Below are 27,838 nucleotides of genomic sequence, written 5' to 3' on the forward strand. Positions count from 1 at the left end.
CTCGAAACATCTCTTATGGAGATGCAATTTCCAATGGTTGAAAACAACAAGCAGCAACTAAAGATGAATATTTAGAGGGGATTTGAGAAGGAGATAAATGTGGAGCTCTTACAGAAGGTGGTTGTTGTAGGAATAGAGATCTGTAAGCTTCCCCCAAATGATACGGTGTGGATTCTTCCTCAGCTTGAACTACTGGAGAGTCTTCATCAAGGTCTTCACTCTTCACACTAACATTAGACTCATCATCAGAGTCATGGATCACTTGCTTCTTTTAGTCTTGAGAAAAAGTTTCTTGGACAAAAGACACTTTTGAGCCTGGAACAATGAAATTGGATTGTACATTAGTTGCTGAAGAATGTATTTTCCCTGGGGAACTTTTGCTTTGAGGGATCAGAGCACGAACACAAATGTCCTCCAAAGAATCTGGATGGGTTGAATGATTTAACAGTGAATCAACCGATGACTTTAGCTTTTGATCTTTGGAATTCGTGGGCGAATCTGTGAAAACTTGAGGACTCAAAATCTCATTAAGGTCCTTTTGATAATCTTGAGCTGACCCTTCCCCCTCTGAAAGTATGTTTTTCAAATGTGACTTTGAAGAAGTAGCCTGATCCGGGCATGGTTGAGATGGAGACTTTTCAGTTTTTTATTCTTCTTCAAATGTTGGTCGAAACGATGTGTCTTTTAAACTTTCCCATAGTAATTTAGTTAGTCCTTCTTCCTTAAATGATGCATCCTGTGGATCCTCAATAAATCTGCAGAGAGAGAAGGTAACTTAATAAATGCACCAGATGTCATTACATCAGCCCTTTCAATGTCCGAGGTATGAGCTGCCTTTTCCTTTTCCAAGCCGCAAATTCCATTTTCCAGTGTAAAGTCTTTTGAGAAAGTCGTATGCATGTCTGAGTGGTGTAGCAAGGGGCATTTTTGTAAAACTAACCAAGGAGTGAGTTAGTTAGTAGTTATTATTTTGTTTGGATCTTGTAATCACTTTTCCCTATAAATAATGACCTCCTCCCTCATTTATATGGAGATAACCATTTCATTCAAAGTTAGTTTTTTGGTGTTATACCAAATGTTGGTATCAGAGCATTCCAAGAGATCCTTGGACTGATGGCCAACCAACGAGCTGCCAACCCGAACACGGATGAGCGGCCTAAGCAAGAACAAGAGGCGGAAGACACACCCGTCTTCTCTCCAAGAACTACAACGATATGCTTGCTATCCATTGAAGATTCTTTGGAGGGAATTCATGGAACTTTCAGTAGCATTCAAGAATCAATAGAAGCACTTACTAGGAGGGTGGATCGGCTAGCAGACCCTCCTCAAAATAATAAAGATGACCTGGTTTTCAATCAACATTTGGGAAGGAGAGGAAGGCGTGGAGCGGGGCAACCGAGGTTTGTCCAAAATCAGAAAGAAATTCATCAAGAAAGACTCCAAGATTTCAAAGACAGCTCCAAGAAAACCCAAGTAGACAACCAACTGTTCAAGAAAGGCTTCAAGAAGACCAAGATTGGTACTCATCAAGTGAATATGATCAAGAAGTGGAGTTCTATGCTCCAAGAAGGCAACGAGAAGAGAGATATGGAGTGACTCGCATGATTACAAAATGAAGACTTGTCGACTTTCAATGGGAAGCGTGATATTGAATCATTCCTTGATTGGATCAAGAATAAGAAGAATTTCTTTACCTACATGAATACTCCTTATCACAAGAAGGTGCATTTAGTAGCCTCGAAGCTAAAAGTCAGTGCCTTGGCTTGGTGGGATCAACTTGAAATCAATAGGAGAAGGAATCGCAAGCAATCGTTTCACTCGTGGGAAAAGATGAAAAGATTTATGAGAGAACGGTTTCTTCCTCCCAACTATGAACAAACATTGTACAATCAATATCAAAATTGTAGGCAAGGGGCACAGTCGGTGGCTGATTATATTGAAGAACTCCACAGGCTAGGAGCAAGAACGAACTTGATGGAAAATAAGCAACATTTAATAGCAAGATTTGTGGGATGCTACACATGGACATCAAAGATAAGGTAAAAGTACAACCTTTTCACTTATTATCCGAGGCCATTTCTTTTGCTAAAAACCGTGGAGGAATTGAATGAAATTCGCTCTAAGAATTCATCAAGAACAGCCGCATGGGAAGCATCCACAAGTAAGAAAACAAGACTTGTTAATAAGAATCTGACCAGCCACACCCATCATCTTCAACCAAAGGAAAAAAGAAAGAAATTCAAGAAGGGGCCGACCAAAAAAAAAAAAAAAAAAAACAGAGGCAGTTTTCGAGAAAAGAACTCAAAACACCTACAATTGGCCCTCATTGGACAAGTGTTTTCGATGTGGCCAAGCTGGCCACCTATCCAATGCGTGTCCTCAACGAAAAGCAGTAGCTTATATGGAAGAAGAAGAAGAAATGTTGACTGAAAACAGTGAAAAACATGAAGAGAAAGCTGAATTGATTGAGCCGTATAAAGGAGAAAGAGCATCTTGTGTTCTCCAAAGGTACTAATTACTCCTAAATGAGAATCCAACCCTCAACGACATTGTCTCTTTAAGACAAGATGCACGATCAATGGGAAGATGTGCAACGTGATTATAGACAGTGGAAGTAGCGAGAACTTCGTGTCCAAGAAGCTTATGACAGCATTGAACCTCAAGGTGAAACCTCACCTAAATGCATACAAGATTGGTTGGGTGAAGAAAGGTGGAGAGGTTGAAGTCAATGAAATTTGTACAGTTCCCCTCTCAATTGGCAGTGGATGCAAAAGATCAAATTATACGTGACGTATTGGAGATGGATGTATGCCATATCCTCTTGGGGAGACCGTGGTAATTTGACACTCGAGCCTTGCACAGGGGGAGAGAAAATACATACAAGTTCCAATGGATGGACAAGAAGATTGCATTACTCCCATTGAACAAGAAGAATGATGAGGGAGTAAAGATGAAGAAAAAAGACAGCAGGTACTTGTTTATTACAATAAGTGGCAAAACATTGATGAAGGAAAGGGAAGCTGAAATTTTAAGACTTGTCAGTCCAAAGATATACAAGAAGTTGGAGTTCCTCCGGAGGTGCAAAAGTTATTTGATTAATTCCCTCAACTTAAAGAGGAACCCAAGAGGCTACCTCCCCTGCAAAACATCCAACACCATATTGACTTAGCCTATGTGCGGTGCTAGCCCTACTCTCACGCCTAAAAAAGATGGCAGTTGGAGGATGTACTTTGATAGTAGAGCTATCAACTGGATTATAGTGAAGTATAACTTCCTAATCCTAGAATAGATGATTTACTTGATCAACTTGGAGGAGCGTTAATATTCTCAAAAGTGGACTTGAAGAGTGAATACCACCAAATTCAAATAAGGCTGAGGGATGAATGGAGGACTGCATTTAAGCCCTACTTCTCATTCACAGATCGATAGCCAAACCAAGTTATCGCATTGAGTTGCCTTGTGACCCACATATTAATCCAATATTCAATGGCTAATCTCAAACCTTATGTTGCTTCTGATGACTTCCGTTTGGTGTCCTAATTGTCATCGTCGAGGACGAGTTTGATTTTAGGGGGATGGAATATGGTGTGCCAAGGGGCCTTTTTGTAAAACTAACAAAGGAGTTAGTTAGTAGTTGTTATTCTGTTAGCATCTTGTATTCACTTTTCCCTATAAATAAATACCTCCTTCCTCATTTAGAAAGAGAAAATCATTTCATTCAAAATTAGTCTTTTGATATTACACCACTAGGGGTGCCTTTTCAGCTTCTTCAAACATATCCACTGTGAATCCTTCACCTAACATAGTTTCTTTAATTCAGATAATATCCAAAATATTTGAAAAGTCATTTTCCATAGAACTATTTTTGTTGAGGAGATGATTGCTCTGATCATCCATGGGATCCCTACCTTCAAATTGTATAAAAAACTTCCCCAAATTTAAGTCCTCAATAGATAAGGATGCTGGGATGAATCCATATAAATTATTTTGAACTTTAATATATGCTGAAGAACAGTCCAAAAAATTTGAAGTTTGTGAAGAAATTTCCACCAATCCACCCTCGTGATCACCAATAGTTTCAAAAATTGATTTTTTCGAAAAAGGCAAAGTCATTCTTAATAGAAATCCAGCCCCCCATAGCATTTGATAACTTCTGGCAGACTATGATTCATTTCTGACCAGCGCTCTATCTTGAGGTAGAATCTACCATACTCGAGCCATTTGCCTTCCAAAAAATCTGAATCAATCTCCTTGTCAATCTTGATCAAGGACTTACCTGCTAAAAAGGGATTAATTGAGGTGGAAGCTTGAAAGAAATCCTCAAGCAGGGATTTAATATCACTCAAAGAGTAGAACTCCATTAATTTTGTCACCACGAGCAAAGAATTAAAGTCCATATTTGACATATCTTTTTCTTTTTTGACCCAGACAGAGGAGGTGTGGAATGGACCTAGTTTTTCTTCAAGCTTTCCATTCTGTCTTGATTGTTTTTTTTTTTTTTTTTCCAAATTCTGATCGAACGGTTTCTGCAAAGGAATTTGTAAAGTCACCGTTCTTCAATTCCCCAGCCAGGTCTTCATTGTAAACTTGAGGAATCTGCATGTGTAGCATCATACATTCCTTGAGCATTGAAAAGAACGAATGACAACCTTGTTATTATTCCTCCCAGCTGGAATATGAATATTCGTTCTTCCTCCCAAAGAATGCCAAAAAGCATATTCCACGAACCAACCTTCCTCAAATCGAAATTTGGCAAGTTGAGTGATACCTCGATCGATTCTGTTATTTTTCTAAGAAGAAAAACTTGCATCTGATCCTTAAGCATGGTGCTCCAACCTTCTAAGAGCCAATCCATCATCTGAGAAGAAATTGTAACAATTTGCTTTCTTTCCAAGTCCTCTACCAAAAACCTGAATCTTCGAGCCAAACACAGAAGTACCAGTTGCTGATATTGCAACTTTTGATTTCCATAATTGATAAAACGAACGTGGTATTTGGGAAGATTAAATATGGAAGAGTCGAAGATGTTGTGAAGTGTATGGTTGCTGATTGGAAAAGGGGCAGTCACCGGAGCTATGGTCGTAAAACGAGAAGGTGTGGAGAGAGGAGAGAGGAGAGAGGAGAAGTCACAATTGGCTCATGAACTTTATGTTGTGAAGTGTATGGTTGCTGATTGGAAAAGGGGCAGTCACCTGAGGGGAAGTCACAATTGGCTCATGAACTTTATGATAAACCCCAAACTCCCAATCTTCTCCTTTATGAAATGCTTCCAACTTCAATAATGTTTTGTCCTATCATGTACAGTTGGATAATGAGTTATAGCAACAGCAGTCTTGTAATCAGAATAGACCGTATATGCACCTTTTGTGACAATTTTAGTTCATATATCATATTGACCCACATACCTTCACAAATTCCAAGAGCCAATACTCTAAATTCTGCTTCTGCACTACTCCTGGCTACTACACTGCTTTTTGCTAAGCCATCATGTACCTTTGTACTACATATCCATTTTTCTAATGCCTTTATCAGTTAGTTTGGAAACACGTCTTTGTGATCTTGAGAAGGCAAGAATGGCAGTGAGTTGAACAACTTGGTAAGATGGAATTTAGCTTCCATGTCTAAAGCTTATGGTGGTATTGATATTGGAGCTTTAAATCACAGAGATGTGTCTCTCATTGTAAAATGGGGTTGGAGGTTTACTTAAGAATCTAATGCATTGTGGAAAAAGGTAATGGATCAGACAATTTCAATTGGCATATAAAAGGCAAGGGACATTCAAGTCTCCGTGGCCCCTGGGTAAGTATTTCTAAGATGTAGAAGAAAAATGAATCCTTATTGCACCTCAATGTGAGAAATGAGAGAAGAACTCAATTTTGCTACGATCCTTGGCTTAACAGTTCTACTTTGAGGGATCAGTTTCCTTGCTTATTTGCAGTTGTCTCAGTTCCAGAAGGCACAGTTTCATCTTTTTGGGATTCCTCAGTGTCATCACAGAATATTGTTTTTAGAAGATTTTTTAAAGATGAAGAGAGTTGATTTCAAAATCATTTGTCGGGTCTTTTGTCGGTAAAACTTACATCTTTGGAAGACTCACGACTGAATCTTCAGGCTCATTTTCAGCCAAATCCTAGTTTAACCACTTGGCTTCATAAATCAATATGGACAAAGATTTGTTTGCTGCAATCTGGGAGTCAAAAAGGCCTAAGAAAAGAAAACTAATATCCTTATGTGGATAATGATCGACAGCAGTCTCGATTCCTCTGATGTACTGCAGAAAAAGCTTCCTTTGCCACTATCCTTGCCTTCAATTTGTATTCTTTGTCCACAGGCGGGGGATTCTCTTGATCACATTCTTTTTTAATGTCCATATTCACAAATGTGTTGGGCCCAATTATTAGCTATTTTCAATCCTCGATGGGTTTTCTCATTCAAGCCAAAGGATAATGCCATCCACCTCCTACTTGAAGGCTCGTCACCATTGCTTTGGAATAATGCAGTTTTTTTTTTTAAAAGGAAACGATTCATTTTATTAATAAATAGAGAGGAGCGAAGGCTCTAAGTACAAGAGAGTTATACAAAGAGCAAAGAGAAAATACAAGTGCTTGTAAAAGGATCAGGAGATGCACCCGGACGTCTCAACTAGGTTGACACTCCCTTAGCACCCTCATCATCTCCAATACTAACCCATAACTGGGAGATATAATAACAAGATTACAAAATGAGGACAAAGCCTAAAGAAACATCAAAAGTGAAAAACTAAAGATAAAGCCAAAACAGTGGCCTGAAACTTATGGAAATATATAAAAAGTTCAATAAGTGGTGCTGAAATCTGGAAATCTGGAAATGTTTAGTGTTGTCCGATGGGAGGGGTTGAGATAAAGGCCCCCCAATTGAGGTTGAAATCTGAAAGGCTATAGGCACGGAAAGGATCGAAAAGGAGGCACCAAGAGGAGGCTTGACGACGGGCGGCTTCAAAGCGGTCTTGGCATCTAGTGGCTTTGTTATGGAAAATCCTTTGATTTCTTTCAAACCAAAGGTCTGCCAATAAGGCTTTTACAGTATTACACCATAACAAACGGATAGATTTGTGGGAAATGGGGCCGGCAAGGAGCTGAAACACGTTACTTTTGAAATCATTGCACAAGATACATGAAAGATTGAAAAAACACAGCAGCTTTTTCCAACACCAATTTGAATAAGGGCATGTGAAGAAAAGGTGAAGGGAGTCCTCACTATGATGTAGGCAGAATGGGCAAATTGTGGGGGAAAGGGAGGATACTGGTTGCTTTCTCTGGAGGACTTCAGCTACATTCAGCTGATCGAAAAGCATAATCCAAATAAGGATGTTGACTCTTCTTGGACTTTTTGTTTTCCAAATAGCCGAGAAGATGGGCTTTTCCAAGGGGGAGAATGGTGTTAGGTGGCTTTTGAGGGATTTAACGGTGTACTGGCCAGTGGTTGAGATGGACCACACTCTTTTATCAAAAGAGAGAAGGGCTTCTACTTACAATTTTCCTCAACAAGTCTTGGAAGGCCAACACTTCTTCATCTTTGAGCGATCTTCGGAAAGTAATGGACCACGAAACTATACTATTGTCCCAATGATCGACAATTGAGCCATTGGGGAGCATGGTGATTATGAATAAGCTAGGAAAAAGGATACTAAAGGGGAAGGGTCCTTCCTAAGTGTCTAACCAGAAGGCAATTTGACTGTCATTACCAAGTTTGAAAGTGGCCAAGGATTCTACCTTAAGTCATGTCTTTGAGATGCTAATCCATGGACTTTTCAAACTTCTACCGCCTTTCCCTGCCGTGTGCCAATCAAAAGCATCCTTACCATGAATACTTCTAACAACTTTGCCCCAAAGAGAGTTTTCCTCATTGAAGAACCTCCAACCCCATTTAGCAAAGAGTGCAATGTTCATAGCTTTGAGCCCTCCAAGACCTAGACCACCATCTGCTATTGGTGTTTGAACCAATTCCCATTTAACTAAGTGATTTTGCTTGCTGCCCTTATTGCCTTCCCAAAAGAAGCTTCATATTAACCTTTCCATTTTAGTTGCTACCCCTTCGGGCATAAGGAAGATGGCCAAGTAATGGGTTGGAAGGTTTGAAAGGACTGAGGTGCAAAGAGTGGCTCTTCCACCCCTAGATAGATTGAATCTTCTCCATTTGTCGAGTTTACCATGTACTTTATCTAGGACCGACTGCCAAAAGGAGGCTCTTTTCGGGTAGCCCCCTAAAGGCAACCCTAGATAATAGAAAGAGAGGTGATCAGCCGAAACATTCAATGAAGCTGCAGTAGTATAAAGTTCACTATCATCCACATTAATGCCATAGAGTGCTGATTTATCCCAATTTACCTTCTACCCTGAACACCATTCAAAAAGCTCCACTATATGCTTAAGTTTTGACAACATAGTTCTGTCATATTTGCAAAACAATAAGGTTTCATCCGCAAATTGGAGTATAGAGACTTGAACTTGCTCTTTGCCTACTAAAAAACCTTCAATGATGCCGGATTGGTTGAGTTTGGAAATTAATACACTCAAAACTTTGCTACCTAAAAGATAAAGAAAAGGGGAGAGAGGATCACCTTGTCTTAGCCCTCTTGAAGCGGCCACTCTTCCCCTTGGTCTCCCGTTAATGAAGACCGAGTAAAGTGGGTTTTTGACACATCCCAAGATCCATTCTATCCATTTCTAATTGAAGTTCTTGGCCCGAGGCACTTTTTCTAGAAAATCCCAATCAACTCGGTCGAAGGCTTTCACGATATCAAGTTTAAGGATCCAATCCTTCTTCTTTTTTGCTCTATACTCTTCCACCGCTTCCTTGGCTATAAGTATGGGATCCAAAATTTGCCTTCCTTCTATGAAAGCACATTGGGAGGGAGCAATGATGTCGGACATTACCCCTTTCAATCTCTCGGCTAACACCTTAGCAATGACTTTGTAGATTAATGAGGTTAAGCTAATGGGTCTGTAATCACTTACCTTGATTGCTACTTTCTTCTTTTGAATTAAGCAAATGAAATTCTCTTTTATACACGCATGGATCTTGCCATTCTTGTAGAAGTCATTAAGGGTATCTTGGAAGCTTGCCTTGAGAATAGACCAAAATTTCAGCAAAAATTTTGTGGTGAAGCCATCGGGGCCTGGGGCTTTACTTTTGCCAAGGGTTTTTATGGCTGAGAGGATTTCTGTGGCTGAAAAATTATTTTACAGGAGAAGATTCTGATTCGGGTTCACACAAGGCCAGTCTAAATTTAAAGGGAGATGCCTCTGCCCTGGAGATTTTAGATAAAGGCTGCTGTAAAAGTTGAGTATTAGGGTTTCAATTTCTGCACTCGACTTTGTTGGGACCCCTTGCTCATCAACTAACTCGTTTATAAAATTTCTCCTCTTTTTTGCTGCTAAGAATCTGTGAAAAAAGTTTGTATTCTCATCTCCCTGCTTGAGCCAGTTTAGTTTACTCTTCTGCAATAGGTTAATTTCTTCCAACCTATATAAGGCCATTAGTTCTGATTTTGAAGAAGACCAAGCTGCATAATCAGTGCTGGAAAGTGGGGAATTCTCAGCAAATGTATCCCAATTTTTTATTTCTGCTAGCAGCCTCTCCTCTTTCTGTTTTAATTCTTCCTTATTGCTGTGATGCCACTGTTTTACCGGTGTTTTTTTGGATTAATGCAGTTAAATCCCTTCTTTCTAAATTGTGGCGGGAAAGAAATCAACTTACTTTTCAAAATGTCCATCGAGGTATGCTAGCTTTGATGCAGCTTTATTAAAATCTTCTTCTTAGTGCTCATTATCGAAGAACTTTGTTGAACTCTCCATTCAGGATATCTACAAAATCTAAAATGCTTATTTTTCCTATTTAGTGTTTGGACTAGTTTTCTCAGTTATGTTCTTCTATTTGTCCTCCATTATTTTTTTCTTTATGTTTCTGATCTGTTCTCTATTAGAGGTCGTATTTTGTTGTCTCGTATAGTTACTTTTTACTTCTTTTGAAGTTTTGTATCCTTGAGTATTAGTCTCTTATCAGTTTCGTAACGAAAAAGAAATTTTGTTAAAAGAAAAATTTTAAAAAAAATTACAATTATATTTTTCTTTATTATTTATTATTATTATTTTTTAAATTAAATAGTTTTATTGATATTTTTAGGTTGAGTATATTTTACATAAAAATGTTACTAAAGATTTTAATTTATTATTAATTTATTTTATTCATTTAGGCAATGTAATTTTGTCGCCTCTTGCCCTAAGGCAATGAAGAGACTAGTCACCTTAGAGTGCGTCTTGCACTTAAAACATTTTGCTCAACATTTTCTCATAAAATTTTTAAGTAATGACATAGGCATGCAGAAAACAAAATAATAAATAATAATTTACTCTCCACCCTAACAAGCTCGCGTAAAACACAACTCGAATTCATACAAAACAAGAGGCATCATGCTCTCCTAGACACAATTTTGTCACATCTCTGTCAAATCCAGATTATTAGTCCATCCTTCCATATTATCCCAACAATTCTGTAGAAAACAAAAGGAGAAAAAAGGAGAAGAAAAGACTGGGAAAACCATCTGTCTATTGCTTTATAACCTCCTCTCTAACCAGACCATATTGGAATTGCTTAAAGGAAATTATTTTTGGTCCATTTTCTGAAAGGACACCTTTAATAGGTCTAATACTCAAGGTCAAATATCTAGCCTGGTATTCACATCTCAAAGACAGATAAAGCTCATTTGATAATCAATTGGTTTTTAGTTTTTGGCTTTTGAAAATTGTGATTGTGTTCTCACAATTTCTTTAAAATGATTTTCATCTCATAGTTAAATTTCAAAAACAAAAACTTTCTTAAAATAATACATTTTTTAGTTTTCAAAACTTAGCTTGGATTTTGAAACATCCCTAAAAATTAACAAAACAACGAAACTCATAGGTGGAAGCTAAAAAGCACGATACGGACATGGCGACACGTCAATTTCTTAGAAAGTAGGATATGGACACACTGGGGACACATTTTTTATATAAAATATATGTCTCAATATTGATATAGTTATACTTCTTTATAGATAAAACATGTAAGTTTAATCTAAAAAAAAAAAATCACTAAATACCTACAAAGTTAAGTAAATTAACGATAATTGAAATCTTTAAAGGATATTAAAAAAATTTAGTTGACTATGACTACTGGATGAAGATGTTGTCCTAATAGTTTAGGATTGATCCATATATAAGGATTCAATCTATAAGAGGATTTTCCTAATTTTTAAGTTAAATATTTTCTAGAGTCGTGTCTAAATCATGTCCAAGCTATCTTCGAAATTAAAAAAAGTATATATATTTTTTACACAATTTTTAGTTTCTCGGACGTGTCCAGAACATGTCCAAATGTATTCGTGCCTAACACAGACACTTTGCCAATAACAAGATATTTGTGCTTTTGGAAGTAATGTTAATAGTCTTAATTTTCAAAAATAAAAATCAAAGGCAAAAGCCAAATGATTATCAAATGGAGTCTAAAATATTCCTATTTAGCAGTTGAATGCACCTATTAGTTTTATCTCACCTACAAAACTTGGCCCATATGGTAATAGTAAAAACAAACACACCTTAAACTTAGTAGCTCGTAAATTTCCCTTTAATTATGATACAATTACTCAATGAACGTAGGGAACAATCATAAAAAAGAAAAAGAACTCTTCAGAGTTGGGATGTAACATACAGAGTAGTTGCTGTTCTTGATCTATCTACACCTGATCCTTTTCCACACCCGAGCCTCTGCCTATTTGCCAGATTCTGTAACAACAATACCCCAAAATTGATAAATATGGGAGGAAGGGTGCCTTAGCAATCCTTTCTTCGAAAACATGGTCATTTAGAAATTACTACTAGACAGAAAGAGTGACACAATAGATTATTGGAACATTCAAGATCAGGTGATGCAGCAAAAGGACTCACCTCTCTGTCGAGTTCTTCGACTTTGGTCTTCACAAAACGTGCAACTTTCCCAACTTCATCAACATCTTTTTCCATCCGCTGCTTGATTGCTGGAGTACAAGACACATTGGTAACTTAGATGAATAGTCATTAGAAACTACATATATAACGCATAAACTGGCCATGCAGCTGCTAAGCATAAACTAAAATTTAGATTAAAAGAAAAAATCTTGCTTTAGCTAAAAGAATCAGATAATATTGACCTTTGAAAATGAAACCAAATTATACTAGCCTCCGAAACTGATAAAGAATTTTAATAGAATGACATGCACCCATATATTTATGCAACATATAATGAAATTCTTGAGCATTTTTATTAGTTGATATGCATGGCCGTGATCTCAACATGCACAATCCACTACCATAATTCGAAAGACAGTACATAACATTTCTTGAAAGCTTGAGTAGAACTACTTCAACTAGCCTTTCTCCAGCTAAAGAATTGTACATATGCATACATATTAAAAAACCAGAGGAAGAAATAAAAGAGAAAAATGAACAAAAGAAGTGTCCTCCAAGGTTTAAACCATTACAAATTTTGAAGAGCCTCTTAAATGCCAAATAGAAGAATCTTTTAAATGTCGCTCCTCTATGTATCTTACTAAGCCATCATGCTACACTAAAAAAGTGGTATAATTGACGTATTGCTCTAGCAATATTGCATCCCATGACAAGACAAGTCAATATTCCAGGCAGTTGGGTACATGCAATAGAAACGACAATATTATGCAAAGGAATGATAGAATTGGAGGAGGTGCTTTCAAATCCCTCTTCCTTAGAAGGGGGCAAAGTCCGGTGGAAAGCTAGTTTTTTGCTGTTTTCTGAGGGGTATGTAGTTGATAATGAATAATAGAGAGGTCAAGAGATCGGGTGAGAAGGTTTAGGATCTCTTTGGGCCTTGGTCACTTGACCTTTATATAACTATGATCTTGGCCTTGTACTTTTGCATTAGTCAATTTATATAAGTTGTTTTAGGCTACTATTATTCGAGCTTGCTTTCTGTATACCTTTGTATTCATTCATTTTCTCGATGAGAGCTCAATTTCTTGCCCCAAAGAAAAGGAAAGAGAAAAACAATCTCTAAAGTTAATAAGTCTCTTTTGCATGTAAATCCCATGAGAAGAAACAACTATATGTGATAACAAGTTAGTTAACCCCCTTATTTGACCCCTCTTTTATAAAAAGATGATCACTTCCATGTTATATTTCCAAAAATGCATGAATGATGCTATTTAACATGTTTAGAATGAAACTCATTTGTTATTTAAGAAAACTTGCCCCTTACTAACGCATGATTGTTGCATCAAGGTAATATGACAGGCTGTACACTGAGACTATCGTGTTGTTATCTATGAAGCATTCGAGGGCAATCTGCTTGAACAGAAAGAAACACCAACATGCCAATGAAAGTCTTCTGAAAACAAGGTGGCCAACAAAAAGGACAAGGGACCACCTCCGGCCATGCCCAACTATACAACCTGCACGCACCTGCCTAGCAGGCTTGCTGCTGTACCTCTGTCCCCTCCAGCCGCGTGAAACATTTCCATTTGATATAAAATCAAGCCTCTCCCTCCATTTGGAGAACCAGACAAAATTTGATAGGGAAGAGAAGAAACAGGGAAACAAAGCCTAGGAAGGAACTTCAAAGACAAATCTCTCAAGGTGGAAGTGACGACTCCACCATTGTCATTCCCTCCAAGCTTCACCAACACAGTACTAAGTCCTCTCAACTTCCCAACGCAACTTCATTCCTTTCTATTGCTATTATGGCTTACATTTTCTATTTTCTATCGTTCCTTTTTACTAGCATGAACTACTACTACTTTTCTTTTTCCTTTTGACTTTTTTTTGATAAAAAGCATGAACTGACTCTCATTCAAGGCTTGACTCATGGGCCCACGGCCTTTATGTTTGTAACTCTCTCTTTAAAGTTAATTCAAAGACTTCCTTGGATCATCTTAATGTTCTTCTATTTGAGAGATCTCATTTAAGTTGTTTTCGTCCATTTGGCCAACCAACAGAAGTATTATCATATCTAGGTTCCGGAAAGGCAAACTCAAGTAGAGGAAGAATCAGCATAATTTCACTAGGTTGTTTTAAGGATAATTAAACCATTTGCAAGTGCACAGAGGGCATTGCTTAAGAAACATGGCTAACACATAGAAATATAACTAGTTGTGTCTGCAAGGTGTTGCACTGGAAAGGTAGCACAGTAGACTCCCTCAGCATAAAATCACAAAGATGAAAGAAAGTGAAGTCAATGAAAAAGTGTTAGGGATACAAGTAACATAAGGTAGCCTAGGAGTCCAGTCTTGTATCACCACCGTATAGTCAACTGCATCCATATATAGCTGCATGTGATTCTTGCATTCTTTTAATTTTTATTGCATAATCACCTCAACTATTTTGAAAAATTGGTTACCTACTTGCCTTGTGTGAGCATTGCATGGTTTATTTCATCAAACACATCTTGAGGATAGAATTCCCTAAGGACTCGAGCCTCAAATAGAAACCAATACTATTTGCTGACGCATCTACTTATACTTGGGCAAGGTACGTTTGGTGATAAAGCTTTGTGTGTTAGCGAAAATTCAGTCATTTCTTAACCTCCATTTCACCTTATTCATCCACCACACAAATTATTGCATAGTTTTGTGAACCGTCAATATGCGAGACCATTGGGTATATGCAACAGAAACCAAAAACAAGGTAATGCAAATAAGTTTCCAGAGATCACAATCAAACATAAGTTTTAAAGAAAAAGTAGGATACATGAATTATGAGTGGTTATAAAGATTACCTTTCATTGCTGGAGCTTTAGTCACAGCTTTTGACTTCTCGTGTGAATCCTGGAACCAAGTTTTGGGACAACATGCCAATAAAGGAGTATTCACGATATTATGATGAATACTAAAAACCAAAACGTTACATTTTTCATCTGTTCTTATGCTAAGGTTTCATGCAGTTTGGAAATAAACTAACATCATGATAGAAATTTATACCTCAAGGCTCTCTTTATACATTGCATTGAGTAGCATCATAATATCCCCAAAATATTCCATTTTTATATAAAAACTACAGAATTGTATACAAATGATGCCCCTGCCCCTACCACATACAAGAGAGAGAAGTGCTCAAAATAAATACTTGAGTATGCCCACTGTTGCAGTTATTAAAAAATAAATCAAAATTCACATAAAATGCAAGCCCAGAAGGCAATCCATCAAGAGCCCTGAACACGCAACTACTAATAATCCTTACTTTACTATTCAAATTCCAACCATAAAGCCCTTCTAAAAGCCAGTCCACCTTTTTAGGGAGACAAAAAAAATCCCAGCAAACAGCAAAGTAATTTCAAGCACAGAGGCAAAATCACAATGAAGAAAGAGCCCTGAAGATGCAACTATTAATCACCCTCGTTTTGTCAAATTCCAACCATATAGTCCTTCTAAAAGCCAGTCCTCCACCTTTTAGGGTGAGAAAAAGAGATGCCCAGCAAACCAGCAAAGTAATCCCAAGCATGAGAGTCAAAATTATAACGAAGAAAGAGGTGATCAAGAGAGTCACCCTCCCTTAAGCAGAGTCTGCAACCAGAGAGTGAGAGTGTCCAATCTTTTGAATTTCTTTGCAGTCTATCATCAGTATTTAGACTTCAAAACACCAAATACCAGAGGATCATCTTTAACTTTCTTGGGCTGTGATGCTTCCAAATCAAGCTAGTTAAGTCCATAACAATCTTGGTCGAGCGAAAGGAGAGCTTTTGGAAGGTTGGCCTGCTGGAATAGTTCCTCGAACCTTCTAAATTCCAACGGATCTTGTCAAGGTCATTTCTGATTTGGACTGAGCCTAATTTCTCCACTAACACCACCCAATTCTTGAATTCTTTGTCAAAAGGCAGCTTCTGAAGCCAAGATTCCAAGATTGGTTTTCATAATTCCAACAATCATGAATAGAATCTTCCTTTTTGTTTCAAGTAGCAAAAAGGTCTAGGAAGTTGCTTCAACCTCCTCTTCCATAAGCACCAGCTGGGTAAATCCTTTGAGAGTCCAGCTGGGTGATTTGGACAGCCTTCAAGGGGGTCTACACATCCTCCAAGAATCTCACCTTCCTTCCACAGCTGGTTTTGAACCTTGTGTAAACTTCTCAAAGAAAGGGTAATTTTTTTGAGATATCAACCCACATCCTATTTCCTTGTTTCTTCTTCAGCTTATTTGTCTTCCACCCAAATGGGGAGACACCATTGATGCTAATAATGACTTTCTTCCAAAAAGGCTTGTCTTCTTGTGCAAATCTCCATAGCCATTTAGTAAGAACGTATTCCGATGGGATAATTAACCCACTTCAAGACCGCCAATGGAAATAGGAAGAGCAATCCACTTCCATTTGACTGAGTTGCAACCAGGTTTATAAGAACCTCCACTCTGAATGAATTCCTTAACGATTTTCTCCCTCTTTTTTATCACTAACTTAGGAGCCTTTAAGAGCAAAAGTTAATAAACGGGCTAAATATTGAGGATGGATTAGGCAAGAGTCACCCTCCCACCTTTGGAGAGGAGGAGGCATCTCCAAATATCTAGCTTAGTGTTAATTTTCTCAATCAATGGGTCCCAAAATGAAGGTAGTTTAAAGGCAGCACTTCTACTTGGCAATTGAAATTATCCGCCCAAGCCCTAACTTCCTCATTGGCCGTGTCAATCCTAATCAGCGAGGTCTTTAACGATTTAGTGATAAGCCCAAGCCTTCCATAAAGAGATTCAATTTATCCCACCACTTCTTTAGGACGGGGGCTTCATTGGGGCAAAAAACTATCGTGTCATCGGCATATTGCAACATAGAAACTTCATCCTTATCATTCCTACCACATAAACCTTCCAGAACTTTCTTATCCAGGCAGAAATGAACAATGTGGCTAAAGGCATCATCCACAATCACGAATAGGAAAGAGGACAAGGAATCATCTTGCTTTAAGCCTCTTACTACTATGGATTTACCTCTAGGTCTACCATTAACCAAAGAATCTTGTTTAGGAATTCTCACTTTACTTTGTCATAGCCTTCTCTAAATCAAGTCTCAACAAAAGCCCTGTTCTTTAGAAGAGCTTTTCAATCTTCGATTGTTTTCAAGGCAACAAGGATGGCATCTAGAGTTTGACCTCCTTGAATAAAAGCGGATTGACCTAAGGTGCAGAGAATCGGTATCAGATACGTATCTGATACTGATACGTCCAGATACGTGTCAGATACGTGAAATGGAGTATCTGATTTTTTTTTTTTTTCTTAATTTCGGATACGCGTATCCCCTTCAAGATACGTGAAGGGGATACGGCAAGCTAAAATTTGTTAATTTTTCCTCTTTAGCCCAATATCCCATTAACCCAGAAATAATCCACTTACTACTTAGTTTTCTATTTTTATTAATATAATTATTAAAAACAAAAGTCTAAAATCAAATTCCTAAAACAAAAGTAAAAGTTAAAACTAAAACTAAAAAAAAAAAGTAAAAAAAAAAAACCCTAAAAGCTAAAACTAAGAGTCAACTGTAAACTTAAACTCTCAAATTCTCATCTCATCTGTTGTTTGACGGGCAACAGCAGTCGGCACTCAAGTTCCTTCCAGTCCAATTCTTCTTCTTCCCTTCGTCTTCGACTCTTCCTCTTCACTTCACCAGTTGGTCCAGTTCACTTCTTCTTCTTCAGTTCTTCTTCATCAACCCAACCACCGACGACGACTTCGACCGCTCCAGCCAGCAGAGTCCAGATTCGTCTCAGGTCAGCCCAGACGACAACGACTTCATCTCGTTCGTTTAGTGCATCATCAACTCACTATGGATACCATAAACGTTCGTTCTTCCTTAATCCTTCTGTTCATGTTTTGATTTCCATTTCTTTTTTAAGTTTTCAACTTTTCATTTTCAATCTCTGAAATTTCCATTTCTTTTGGATTGAATCTTTGATTTTAGGTGTTTAATTTTAATTTTTAACAGTAGTAAGTTTCCTTTGGTCTGAAATCTGAATCTTTGATTTTAATTTTTAGGTGTTTAATTTTAATTTTTAACAGTAGTAAGTTAAAATTTAATTTTCCATTTCCATTTCTTCTCAGTTCTTGTTTATACTGGCACTATTCTTGTTTAAATGGCATCTTCATCAAGCCAAAGTCAATCATCAAATCCTTCCATAAACTCATCCTCTTCCATTGTTGAAGATGATACAAAACCTCTTTGGAAATATGTGACCAAAATTCAAAAATTAGGCGAAGGGGTGGAAATTTCTTTTGGCAATGTAACCTTTGTAATATTTCAAAGAGGAGCTCTTATACACGGGTTAGAGCTCATTTATTGAAGATAAGTGGTCAAGGAATTGGACCTTGTTTCAAAGTCACTTCTTCCATTTTGAGTGAAATGCAAAAATTGGAAGAAGTAAAGACTCGGCTAGAAAAAAAAGGTCCAAAGAATGTTCCCTTACCACCTCCAGTCATAACAATTAGTGGTGTTAATGTTAGTAATTCTCCTATTACAAGCAAATTGGACTTTGAGAAGAAGAGAAAGTATAGTAGTAGTGATGCAAGTGCAATTGAAAAATCATTCAACAATGCATCACGAGACCAATTACATTCATAATTGCCAGAATGTTTTATTCCGTTGATTTGCCATTTCATTTAGCGAGAAATCCACACTTTAGAGGAGCATTTTCTTATGCAGCAAATCATTTGTTGTCAGGATATTTGCCTCCTGGATATAATAATATGTTGAGGACGACTCTTCTTCAAGGAGAAAAGACAAATATTGAGCGGTTATTAATTTCAATTCGAGATGGATGGCGTACTAAAGGGGTGAGTATTGTGAGTGATGGATGGAGTGACTCACAAAGGAGGCCTTTGATCAATTTTATGGCAATTTCAGAACGACAACCTATGTTTCTAAAGTCAATGGATTGTTCTGGAAAGACAAGTATTTCATTGCAAATTTGATTAAAGAAGTTATTAATGAAGTTGGGCATGAGTAAGTGATTCAAGTGATAACTGACAATGCTCCTAATTACAAAGCTGCAAGACAAATTATCGAATCACAATTTCCCATGATTGTATGGACACCATGTGTAGTGCATACCTTGAACCTTGCTTTGAAGAATATATGTGCTGCTAAAAATGTTGAAAACAACCAACTTGTGTATAAGGAGTGCAGTTGGATCTCTGATAATGCTAGTGAAGTCATGTTTGTGAAAAATTTTATTATGAATCATTCGATGCAGCTTGCCATGTTTAATGAATTTGTATATCTGAAATTTCTTTCTGTGGCTGAAACACGCTTTGCATTTAGTATCATCATGCTTAAGAGGTTTAAACTTATTACAAGTGGTTTACAAGCCATGGTCATCAGTGATAAATGGGCAAATTATAGGGAAGATGATGTGGTAAAGGCAAGGCGTGTGAAGGATTTGGTGCTTAACGACTTATGGTGGGACAAAATTGATTATATTCTTGCCTTCACTATACCTATCTATGACATGATTAGAGCTTGTGATACAGATGCACCTTGTCTACATTTGGTGTATGATATGTGGGATGAAATGATTGTAAAGGTGAAGGCAACTATTTATAAGCATGAAGGATCTGAACCTAGTGACTTTTCCTCTTTTTATGACGTGGTTTATAATATTCTCATTGATTGCTAGAATAAAAACAATACTCCACTTCATTGTTTAGCACACTCCTTGAATCTGAGGTACTTAATTACACTATCTTGTTTATCTTTTCTTTATATATATATATATATTATCTATATTATATTCTAACCTGAATCTATTTTAGGTACTATAGTGAAGAATGGCTTTTAGAGTCCCCTAATCGAGTGGCCCCACACCAAGATATCGAACTATCTCGAGAGAGGATGAAGTATTTTAAGAAATATTTTAGTGACCTTGAGGATCGTGCAAAAGTGAACATAGAGTTTGCAAACTTTTCTACCAAATCTAAAGATTTCAGTGACCCTGATTCCATATCTCAAAGATGTATAATTGATCCTATAAGTTGGTGGGCCACTCATGGTGTCTATGCCCCAATGCTTCAACCAATTGCATTGAAAGTACTCAGGCAACCTTCTTCCTCTTCCTGTTGTGAGAGAAATTGGAGCACATACTCTTTTATTCTCTCTCTCAAAAGGAACAAGTTGACACCTCAACGTGCAGAAGATTTGGTATATATTCACAGCAATCTATGCCTTTTGTCAAGGGGTACTCCAGAATATTCAAGAGGAGAGACTAAAGCATGGGACATTGCTGGAGATAGTTTTGATTCTTTTGAAGATGTTGGTATGTTGGAAGTAGCCAATTTATCTTTAGATGAACCAGAGTTAGAGGCTGATGTTTTGGGAGATCATGGTGTTGGTGAAAGTGATAATGATGTTGATGATGATGATGTTATGGTGATTTAAGATTTGAGTGTTTCAAGTTTTTCTATTTTCTAGTCTTTATGTTACTAATTTGGTTTATACTAAGAACTTTGTGGTAGGACAAAGTGATAATATTTCAAGTTTCTTTAGTTTGTCTTTGTACTAAGAACTTTTATGTTATTAATTTGATATCTTATGTTTTGGACTACATTTTAGTATCTTTCTTTATGGTTAAATTTATATATATGAAAAAATAAAAATAAAAATGACGTATCCTTAGACGTATCCATATCTTAGTTTTTTAGAAATTAACGAATTGTCGTATCTGATCGTATCCGTATTGGTGTCTATGCTTCTTAGGGATTGACAAGTCACAAATGGTGTAGGGAAGCACTTCTTTCAATTTTTCACAAGGACCTTTGCAATCACCTTCTAAAGAGAGGAAATCAGACTTATGGGCCTAAAGTCTCCAACTTTGGAGGCTTTCTTCTTTTTAGGAATCAAACAATACTTCTACAATACCGAGCTTCAAGAAGTTCCAACATTTTCTATAGAATTCCCCTGTCATACTATTGAGGCATGGGGATTCAAGCCTGCCAATCTTGTGGATGGCTTTGAAGATTGCCTCCTCACTAAAAGGTCTTTCTAATCTCGATCTTCCCTGAGTCGATCCGAACCCAGTCAATCCCATTAATTATAAACTGAGAGCCCTCATCAATCATGTAAACTTTCTTACAGAAGTGTAGAATCTCTTCTATAATTTCTTCCTCCGTCAATAGGAGTATTTCAACCTCACTTACAAGAGTATGCATGCTCTATTTTTCATGGCCGAGGCCCACTTTAACCACTTGATTTTGTCTTTTTGGCTCATCAATCTCCATTCACTCAAAGTTAACTCAAGAATATAAGCTTTCAGTCACTCCTAAGATGCATCTGGATGGTTCCTGTTAAATCAATTTGCTCAATTTGATGGATGAGATTTGTTCTCTATCAAAGACATTCCCAAAAGTTCCTTTATTCCATCTCCGTACACTTTGTTTCAAGATTTTGAGCTATTTCATGAACCGAAAGCCTGTCCATCCATTCAGAATTTGTTCGGCCCACCACTCCTCTATTTTTCCCTAAAATTTGGATCCTCCAACTAGATGTTTTCAAATCTAAAGGGACAGGGACCATCTAAACACCCCATATATAAAGCTAACAAAAAGTGATCTGGGTTTGGTGTAGTCTTTCCAATCTATAATCCTTAAAGGTCGCAACCAAATTCCTTGAAAGTAAGAATCTATCCATCCTCAAAGCCGCCACTCGTTCACCCATTCTAGCCTAGGGAAAGGCAACATTAACCATGGGACGGTCAATCAAGTTTTTTTTAGTACAATTGGGGAACAGGGATTCGAATCACAAACCCATTGGTCACTAACACATTTGTATGCTGGTTAAGCTAGTTAAGCTATGTTCGCTTTGGTAGAAGGGGCCATCAGGTTATTCTCTAAAGTATAATGATTGAACTTTTTCAAACATCTATTGGTTCTGGTATCATTTAGCCTCTTATCTATCTAACCATGTTGAAATCACTTGCCAAGCACAATCAGCCTTGACATAGCCACGCCAAGTCATTAAGTTCCCACCAAAAGTCCTTTCTACCATACATAGAGCTCGATTCATAAACCCCTGCCACCCATCCTTCCACATGCCCATGAAATCTACAATCAAAGAAAGAACCCTGTCTAATCAACAACATCTATACAGTTCTCTATCCATATCATGAGAATTCCACCAGCCGAGCAAATTGCATCTAAAGCTAGCCAACCCATCTGTCTTGAGATCGAAATTTCACCAACCTCTAATCAAGGTAGTCAGTCCTCATTTCCTACAAAGTGACTATGCCCAAATTAGCTTTACTCGGAAGATCTTTGATGACATGCAGAAACGCATGTTATCTTAGGCCTTTTATTTAGAATTATAAAGGCTGTTAAGCAAAATATGCGGCAATTATGTTAGGAATTCATGAGAAAATGAGTTTGCGTTGATCAGCATGATGAATCTCGGCTAACCCACTATTATGCATCATTATGCGTTCAATGGTCTATTTTTGTAGCTAACGCAGGAAGTGGACGCAAACGCGGAAACCGGACTATCGCATAGACAACCGCATGCGGAAAAACTCTCCATCGCAAAGGCGAACGCGTTCGATCAACGCATGGGTGTTGCAGTAATCAGCCGTATGCGTCCATCACATGGGAGTTGCGCTCGTCAAGCGATTGCGGTCATCGTGGCGAAGTTGCGATATTAAGCGAATACGGTCACTAAACGATTGTAGCTACACGATAACGCATAATAGAGGAATTAACACAAGGTTGGTGGAATGAACGCATCAACGTACATCTTGGAAAAATCAAAAGCTGATGTTGACATTTCACCTACCACGCCGTTAGCCGCAGAGATTCAGAAAGGACTAATGCGCCGTGAATGTCAGAATCAGAGCAGTCCATTAATGCTGTCGGCGATCCAAGCTCTATATAAAGAAGCCGATGAGTAGAATTTCAACTCATCCAGGGTTTTCCCCTGCGATCCAGATTAATGCGTGAGAAGAAAGCTTGAGAGTCCTTCATCTCCTTCCTCCATTCCGAGTGACGACCGGAGCCTTCGATCGGAGCTAGATCTCGGGAGAGTCAGCTCCACCGCCCATCCATAGCACCACCGGCAGCCTTGACTTGTATTACATTTTGTGATTAAGGAATTAATACATTATATGTTCAATGCATTTCTGTGTTTCCTTCGATTCCATCTCCATCTTCTTTACTTAGCAACTCTTAACTTTCATTGCATCACTTAGTGAGATTGCTAGAGTATCGCACACTTAGTCATGTGGATTAGAGATATGAAGCATGTAGCAAACCACCGAGAGGTGTGCATTGAGTGAGTGTGTGAGAAAACCTTATTTGCTTAGTGTGAAGCTAACACAGCGCTTGTCTATGAGTAAAGTCCGCAACAACTAACTACCCGGGAGGGTAAGTGGTTGGTCGCATTAAGTAATGTAAGTTAGTGTTCACTAGAGATAGGAATAATCTTGCATCAGCCAAGTTTTTGTGGTTAACTTGTCTTATGTATGCGTCCACTGTACCTTTAGAGCTACTCGGGAGAGTCTAAAGAAAGAACCTAAGACTCAAGAGAGCTAGATTAGAATTGATGCTCGGAAGAGCTAGATTAGATTTGCATAAGCAAGAATGGAGACTTAGGAATAAACTCTGTTTGCCATCACACAGTGTATGCACCCTACGGATAGGATATTGCATGCGTCCAGGAAGTAGGATATGGTGGAGACATGCGGCCATCATGCTCATGCGGCGAGAGCACGTGAGCGGGTTATAGGGGTTTAGGCTGGCATAGGCTTATCGACACTATCGTATATACATCGCATACGTCCTAGAATTAGGCTCAAGTGTGTGTAGCATGATCGCATAGCTTGTGTTGGCTGAGGTTGCCCTTGAGGTCAAGCTTAGGGTTGCGATGAATACGTCCTCACATTTTATCTGTTTTCCCATTCATTTGTTTCATGTCAAGAGTTGTCGTGTTTCTACCTCTCATTCATATTCTCATTGCATTGTCTGTTAGTTAGGAGTAGGAGTAGTGTTAGCTTAGCAACCCCTCCATCATTCTTTTATTCAACCGTCGCATGCACATTACCACATTCATCTAGCTACAAGTCCCTGAGTTCGACCTCGGATCACCCGAAAAACTTGCGTTCGCGTTATACTTGATGTGAGCGTAAGAAAACTTGTGACAGGACGCATGGTCATCGCATACATTTGTTAACCCAAAGTCATTCAAATGCATGACCACGATGCATGATAATCAACACATACATTAAGGACATGCATCGCATATTGCGTCCACGGAATTTTAGTTGTTGAGTAATTGACATCTAATTTCCCATCATCAATCTTTAACAAGAGCTCTTTTATAGGCAATCCCTCAAGCCCCTCACCTTCCAGAGATGATCTTTGTAACGTCATCTCATTGGCCCTTTCATCACTACCCTTTACTCCAATGTTGCCCTTTAACTCCATTTCCGCATTTTCTTCCTCTGTTTCATTTTCCCACGTTCTAAGGAGGATAAATGCATTGACGCTAGTCATAAATGCATGTCTAATAGCTAAAAACCGTTGCATAATCTGCAATTTCATATTGTGATTGCCAAGTAGCTAGAATTGAATCATGTATGTGCCTTTGCTGGTTACTCCAGGATTCATATTTGCATGACCAATTTAGGAATAAAAAGAAGTCATTAATTAAATTCAGCTATCCAATTGATTGATTGTCATGGCATAGTATAAAGATCATCTTTGGAAGGTGAGGGGCTTCAGGGATTGCCTATAAAAGAGCTCTTGTTAAAGATCTTCTGAGTAAAGCTAATTTGGGCATAGTCATTTTGTAGGAAATAAGGATTGACTATCTTGATTAGAGGTTGGTGAAATTTCGATTTCAAGACAGATGGATTGGCTAGCTTTAGATGCAATTTGCTCGGCTGGTGGAATTCTCACGATGTGGAAAGAGAACTAAATAGATGTCGATTCGATAGGGTTCTTTCCCTGTCTCGATTGATTGTAGATTTCATGGGCATGTGGAAGGATTGGTGACAAGGACTGCTCTATGTATGCACAGGAATTTCCTTTAGAATTGGCACGAAGACAAGGGAGGTGTTCACTCAATTAATTGGCAAAAGGTACAGCTCCTTACTGCTGAAGGAGGCCTCAATTTGATTGAACTGAAAAAGAGAAACAAGAGTCTCTTAGCCAAGTGGATTTGGAGACATCATATTGAGGAAGATGCCCTTTGGAGAATCCTAATTGATATTAAAAATGGTCTCTCTCTAACCACAGCAGTCGGTTTCGATTGGCTAAAAGTTCATGGAAGTACATTGCTAGGCAGAGCGACCTCATTCACAATAATACAAATCACATTGTTAGCAACGATGAATGTACATCTTTTTTAATGTCACTTGGGTTGGCTCCACACCACTCAAGGACGCCTTTCCTAGACTTCATGCTCTCTCAATGAAAAAAGAAGCTACCATAGCCCAATGTTGGAACAATAGCTATGAAGCGTGGGACCTTGGTCTTAGAAGAAACCTCATTGATAGTGAGATTATTGAATGGTCTGTCTTATCCACTCATCTTGTGCCACCCAACAGCCATACAGTAAAGGATTCGTGGAGATGGATCCTTGATAAATCTGCCAAGTTCACCACAAAATCTCCCTCAATTCATCTTGCATCAAATGGTAATGTACGAATGCTGCACTTTATAAAAATATTTGGAAAGGCCCTATTCCAAAAAAAATCCAGTTCTTTTTATGGGAAGTCGGCCATGGAAGCATCAATACAGCTGCCATCCTCATCAAAACGGCCCCATGGATCATGTTTGCTCCTAATTGGTGTGTTCTTTGCCACCGTAGCTATGAAACCATTATGCACAAGCTGGTGTATTGTGATTTTGCTAGCGATTTTTGGGGAAAAATCCTTACATACTTCAATTATCCTATGGTGTTTCCCAACAACCTAACCACTCTCTTGAATATGACGCTCATTGGTCATCCTTTCAAGAATGAGAAAGCAACTCTATGGACCTTCATCATCAAAGTCTTCTTTTGGCTTGTTTGGAATGAATGTAACCATCGCATATTCGAACAAAAAAAAATGAAGGGTTTTCCACAATTCTTGGATCTCCTTTTGTATACATCTTCAACTTGGTGTAAATTCACTCCTTTCTTTTGTGATTACGACCTTACATCTTCCATTACACATTCGAATAGCATTATGTAACTCTTCACGGCATCTTTTGCCCTTTTGTAATTTCATACTATCAACAAAATTATGATTCATATTTCTCATAAAAAAAAATTGTCATGGTATAGTACCCTTTGAGCGTAATGCAAATGTTAGATTTACATGGAACACCATCGTGCCCAGTAGGTCGGCATTTAGTTTAATTGAGGCACTAGTCTTAATTAATAATTGGTCAATCGTTTAGCTTTTCCAATAAGTTGACTTTTCGAATAAGTTGCCTTAGTTGAGTATGTCGTTCGTGTGCTTGCATTTCAAATAGCTTTATTTTGAGTTCCTATGATCAAATTACAATTGGATTAATCTATTCTTCTAGAGCATTTAGTGAGATCGCTCTTTTATTCTTTACTTTTCTTGCCTTTATCCTACAGTCTTCTATTTCATTTCCAAACCACTCCCCCCCCCCACCTCTTTAACCTGAAAATTAGCTTGCGACAAACTATCACTAGGCACTCGAAAATTAGCTCGCAAGAAACTATCACTAGGCTCCCTGTGGTTTGACCGAGTCCCGCTAAATACTACAAAAATTTAGCTTTAGATCAGTTTGGGACTCTGTTTCAAACGTTTGGAGTTTCGGGGGCTCGACACAGAGAAGTGGGAGCGTTGCTTGAGGAGTCCCTTCTCAACCTGCTCGGAGGGGAGAAGGGTCGATTTCTTTGGCTTGCAAGGGTGTGTGCTATTTTGTGGGCAGTGGGGGTGTGCAGAACAATAGGGTTTTTAGAGGTCCGGAGAGGTATCCTTGTAAGATTTGGTCCCTTGTACATTATCATGTTTCTTTGTGGGCTTCTAATTCGAAGACTTTTTGTAATTATTCTATATGTATTATTTTGCATAGTTGGAGTCCCTTTTGTGGAGGGTTTCCCACCTTTTCATGGACTGGTTTTTTGTTGCTTTTGTATTCTTTCATTTTTTTCTTAATGAAAATGGTTTTTTCATAATAATAATAATACTAATAACAACAACAAATATTGCCAAAAGGTAGAATAATAGACATTCATACCTGGAGCTTTCTCAATAGCCTATCCAGCTTCTCATTCTGTTTTTCAATTTCTTGGACCTGGAAAAGATGAAAGAACACAAGTACAACATATCCACTTTAACTGTTGAGTTATTGAAAACATTCTTATATAGCAACATCAAAATTACTATTTGCTCAACAATAAGAGGCAAAAGAGATTATTCAAATACCTTTTTAAAGAAATCCTCCAAGCCATCCCCTCCACTTGCCGGAACATTTGACCCTAGCTCAATGTCTCCACCTCTAGAAGGTTGACGACCCCGAGGGATCTCAAAGGAATCCTGCAAAACATTATCAAGTTCAGTTAATGAAAGTGTAGATTCATTCCTTCTTTGCAAAATATTTTATCTTTGTTCAGTTTAGATTTTAATAGCTAATTTCCTTGTTTGTATTTTGGTCATTTATAAATTAATTCAAAATCTCTCCCAAAACCGCAAAAAGTTATAACTTTGATTTAACAGGTACATCTGATTAGAGGATAAAGTAAATATATCCTAAAATGAAAATGATAAAGTAAATACATCCTAAAATGAAATAAATGATGAGATACAATATCAAAGCATCAGTGAAGGATAAAATATCATAGTA

At 37.9% G+C, this 27,838-nt stretch overlaps 1 protein-coding gene and 1 pseudogene across 1 annotated transcript in view; one reads left to right on the plus strand and one right to left on the minus strand.

Moving 5' to 3' along the window:
* Window positions 1–27,838, minus strand: part of LOC120091254 (syntaxin-132-like) — a 34,154-nt gene that overhangs the window by 3,588 nt on the left and 2,728 nt on the right. Inside the window, exons 2-6 of the mRNA XM_039049203.2 lie at window positions 27,421–27,531; window positions 27,233–27,289; window positions 14,803–14,851; window positions 11,964–12,052; window positions 11,728–11,801 (exon numbers count right to left, since the gene is read on the minus strand). Of these exons, the coding sequence (XP_038905131.1) occupies window positions 11,728–11,801; window positions 11,964–12,052; window positions 14,803–14,851; window positions 27,233–27,289; window positions 27,421–27,531 (380 nt within the window). The remainder of the gene's footprint in view (window positions 1–11,727; window positions 11,802–11,963; window positions 12,053–14,802; window positions 14,852–27,232; window positions 27,290–27,420; window positions 27,532–27,838) is intronic.
* LOC150032717 (uncharacterized) lies at window positions 18,133–20,429 on the plus strand (annotated as a pseudogene).

Source organism: Benincasa hispida, chromosome 11, assembly GCF_027475165.1.
Source record: "Benincasa hispida cultivar pf3 chromosome 11, pf3_genome.v1.1, whole genome shotgun sequence".
Taxonomy (NCBI): Eukaryota; Viridiplantae; Streptophyta; class Magnoliopsida; order Cucurbitales; family Cucurbitaceae; genus Benincasa; species Benincasa hispida.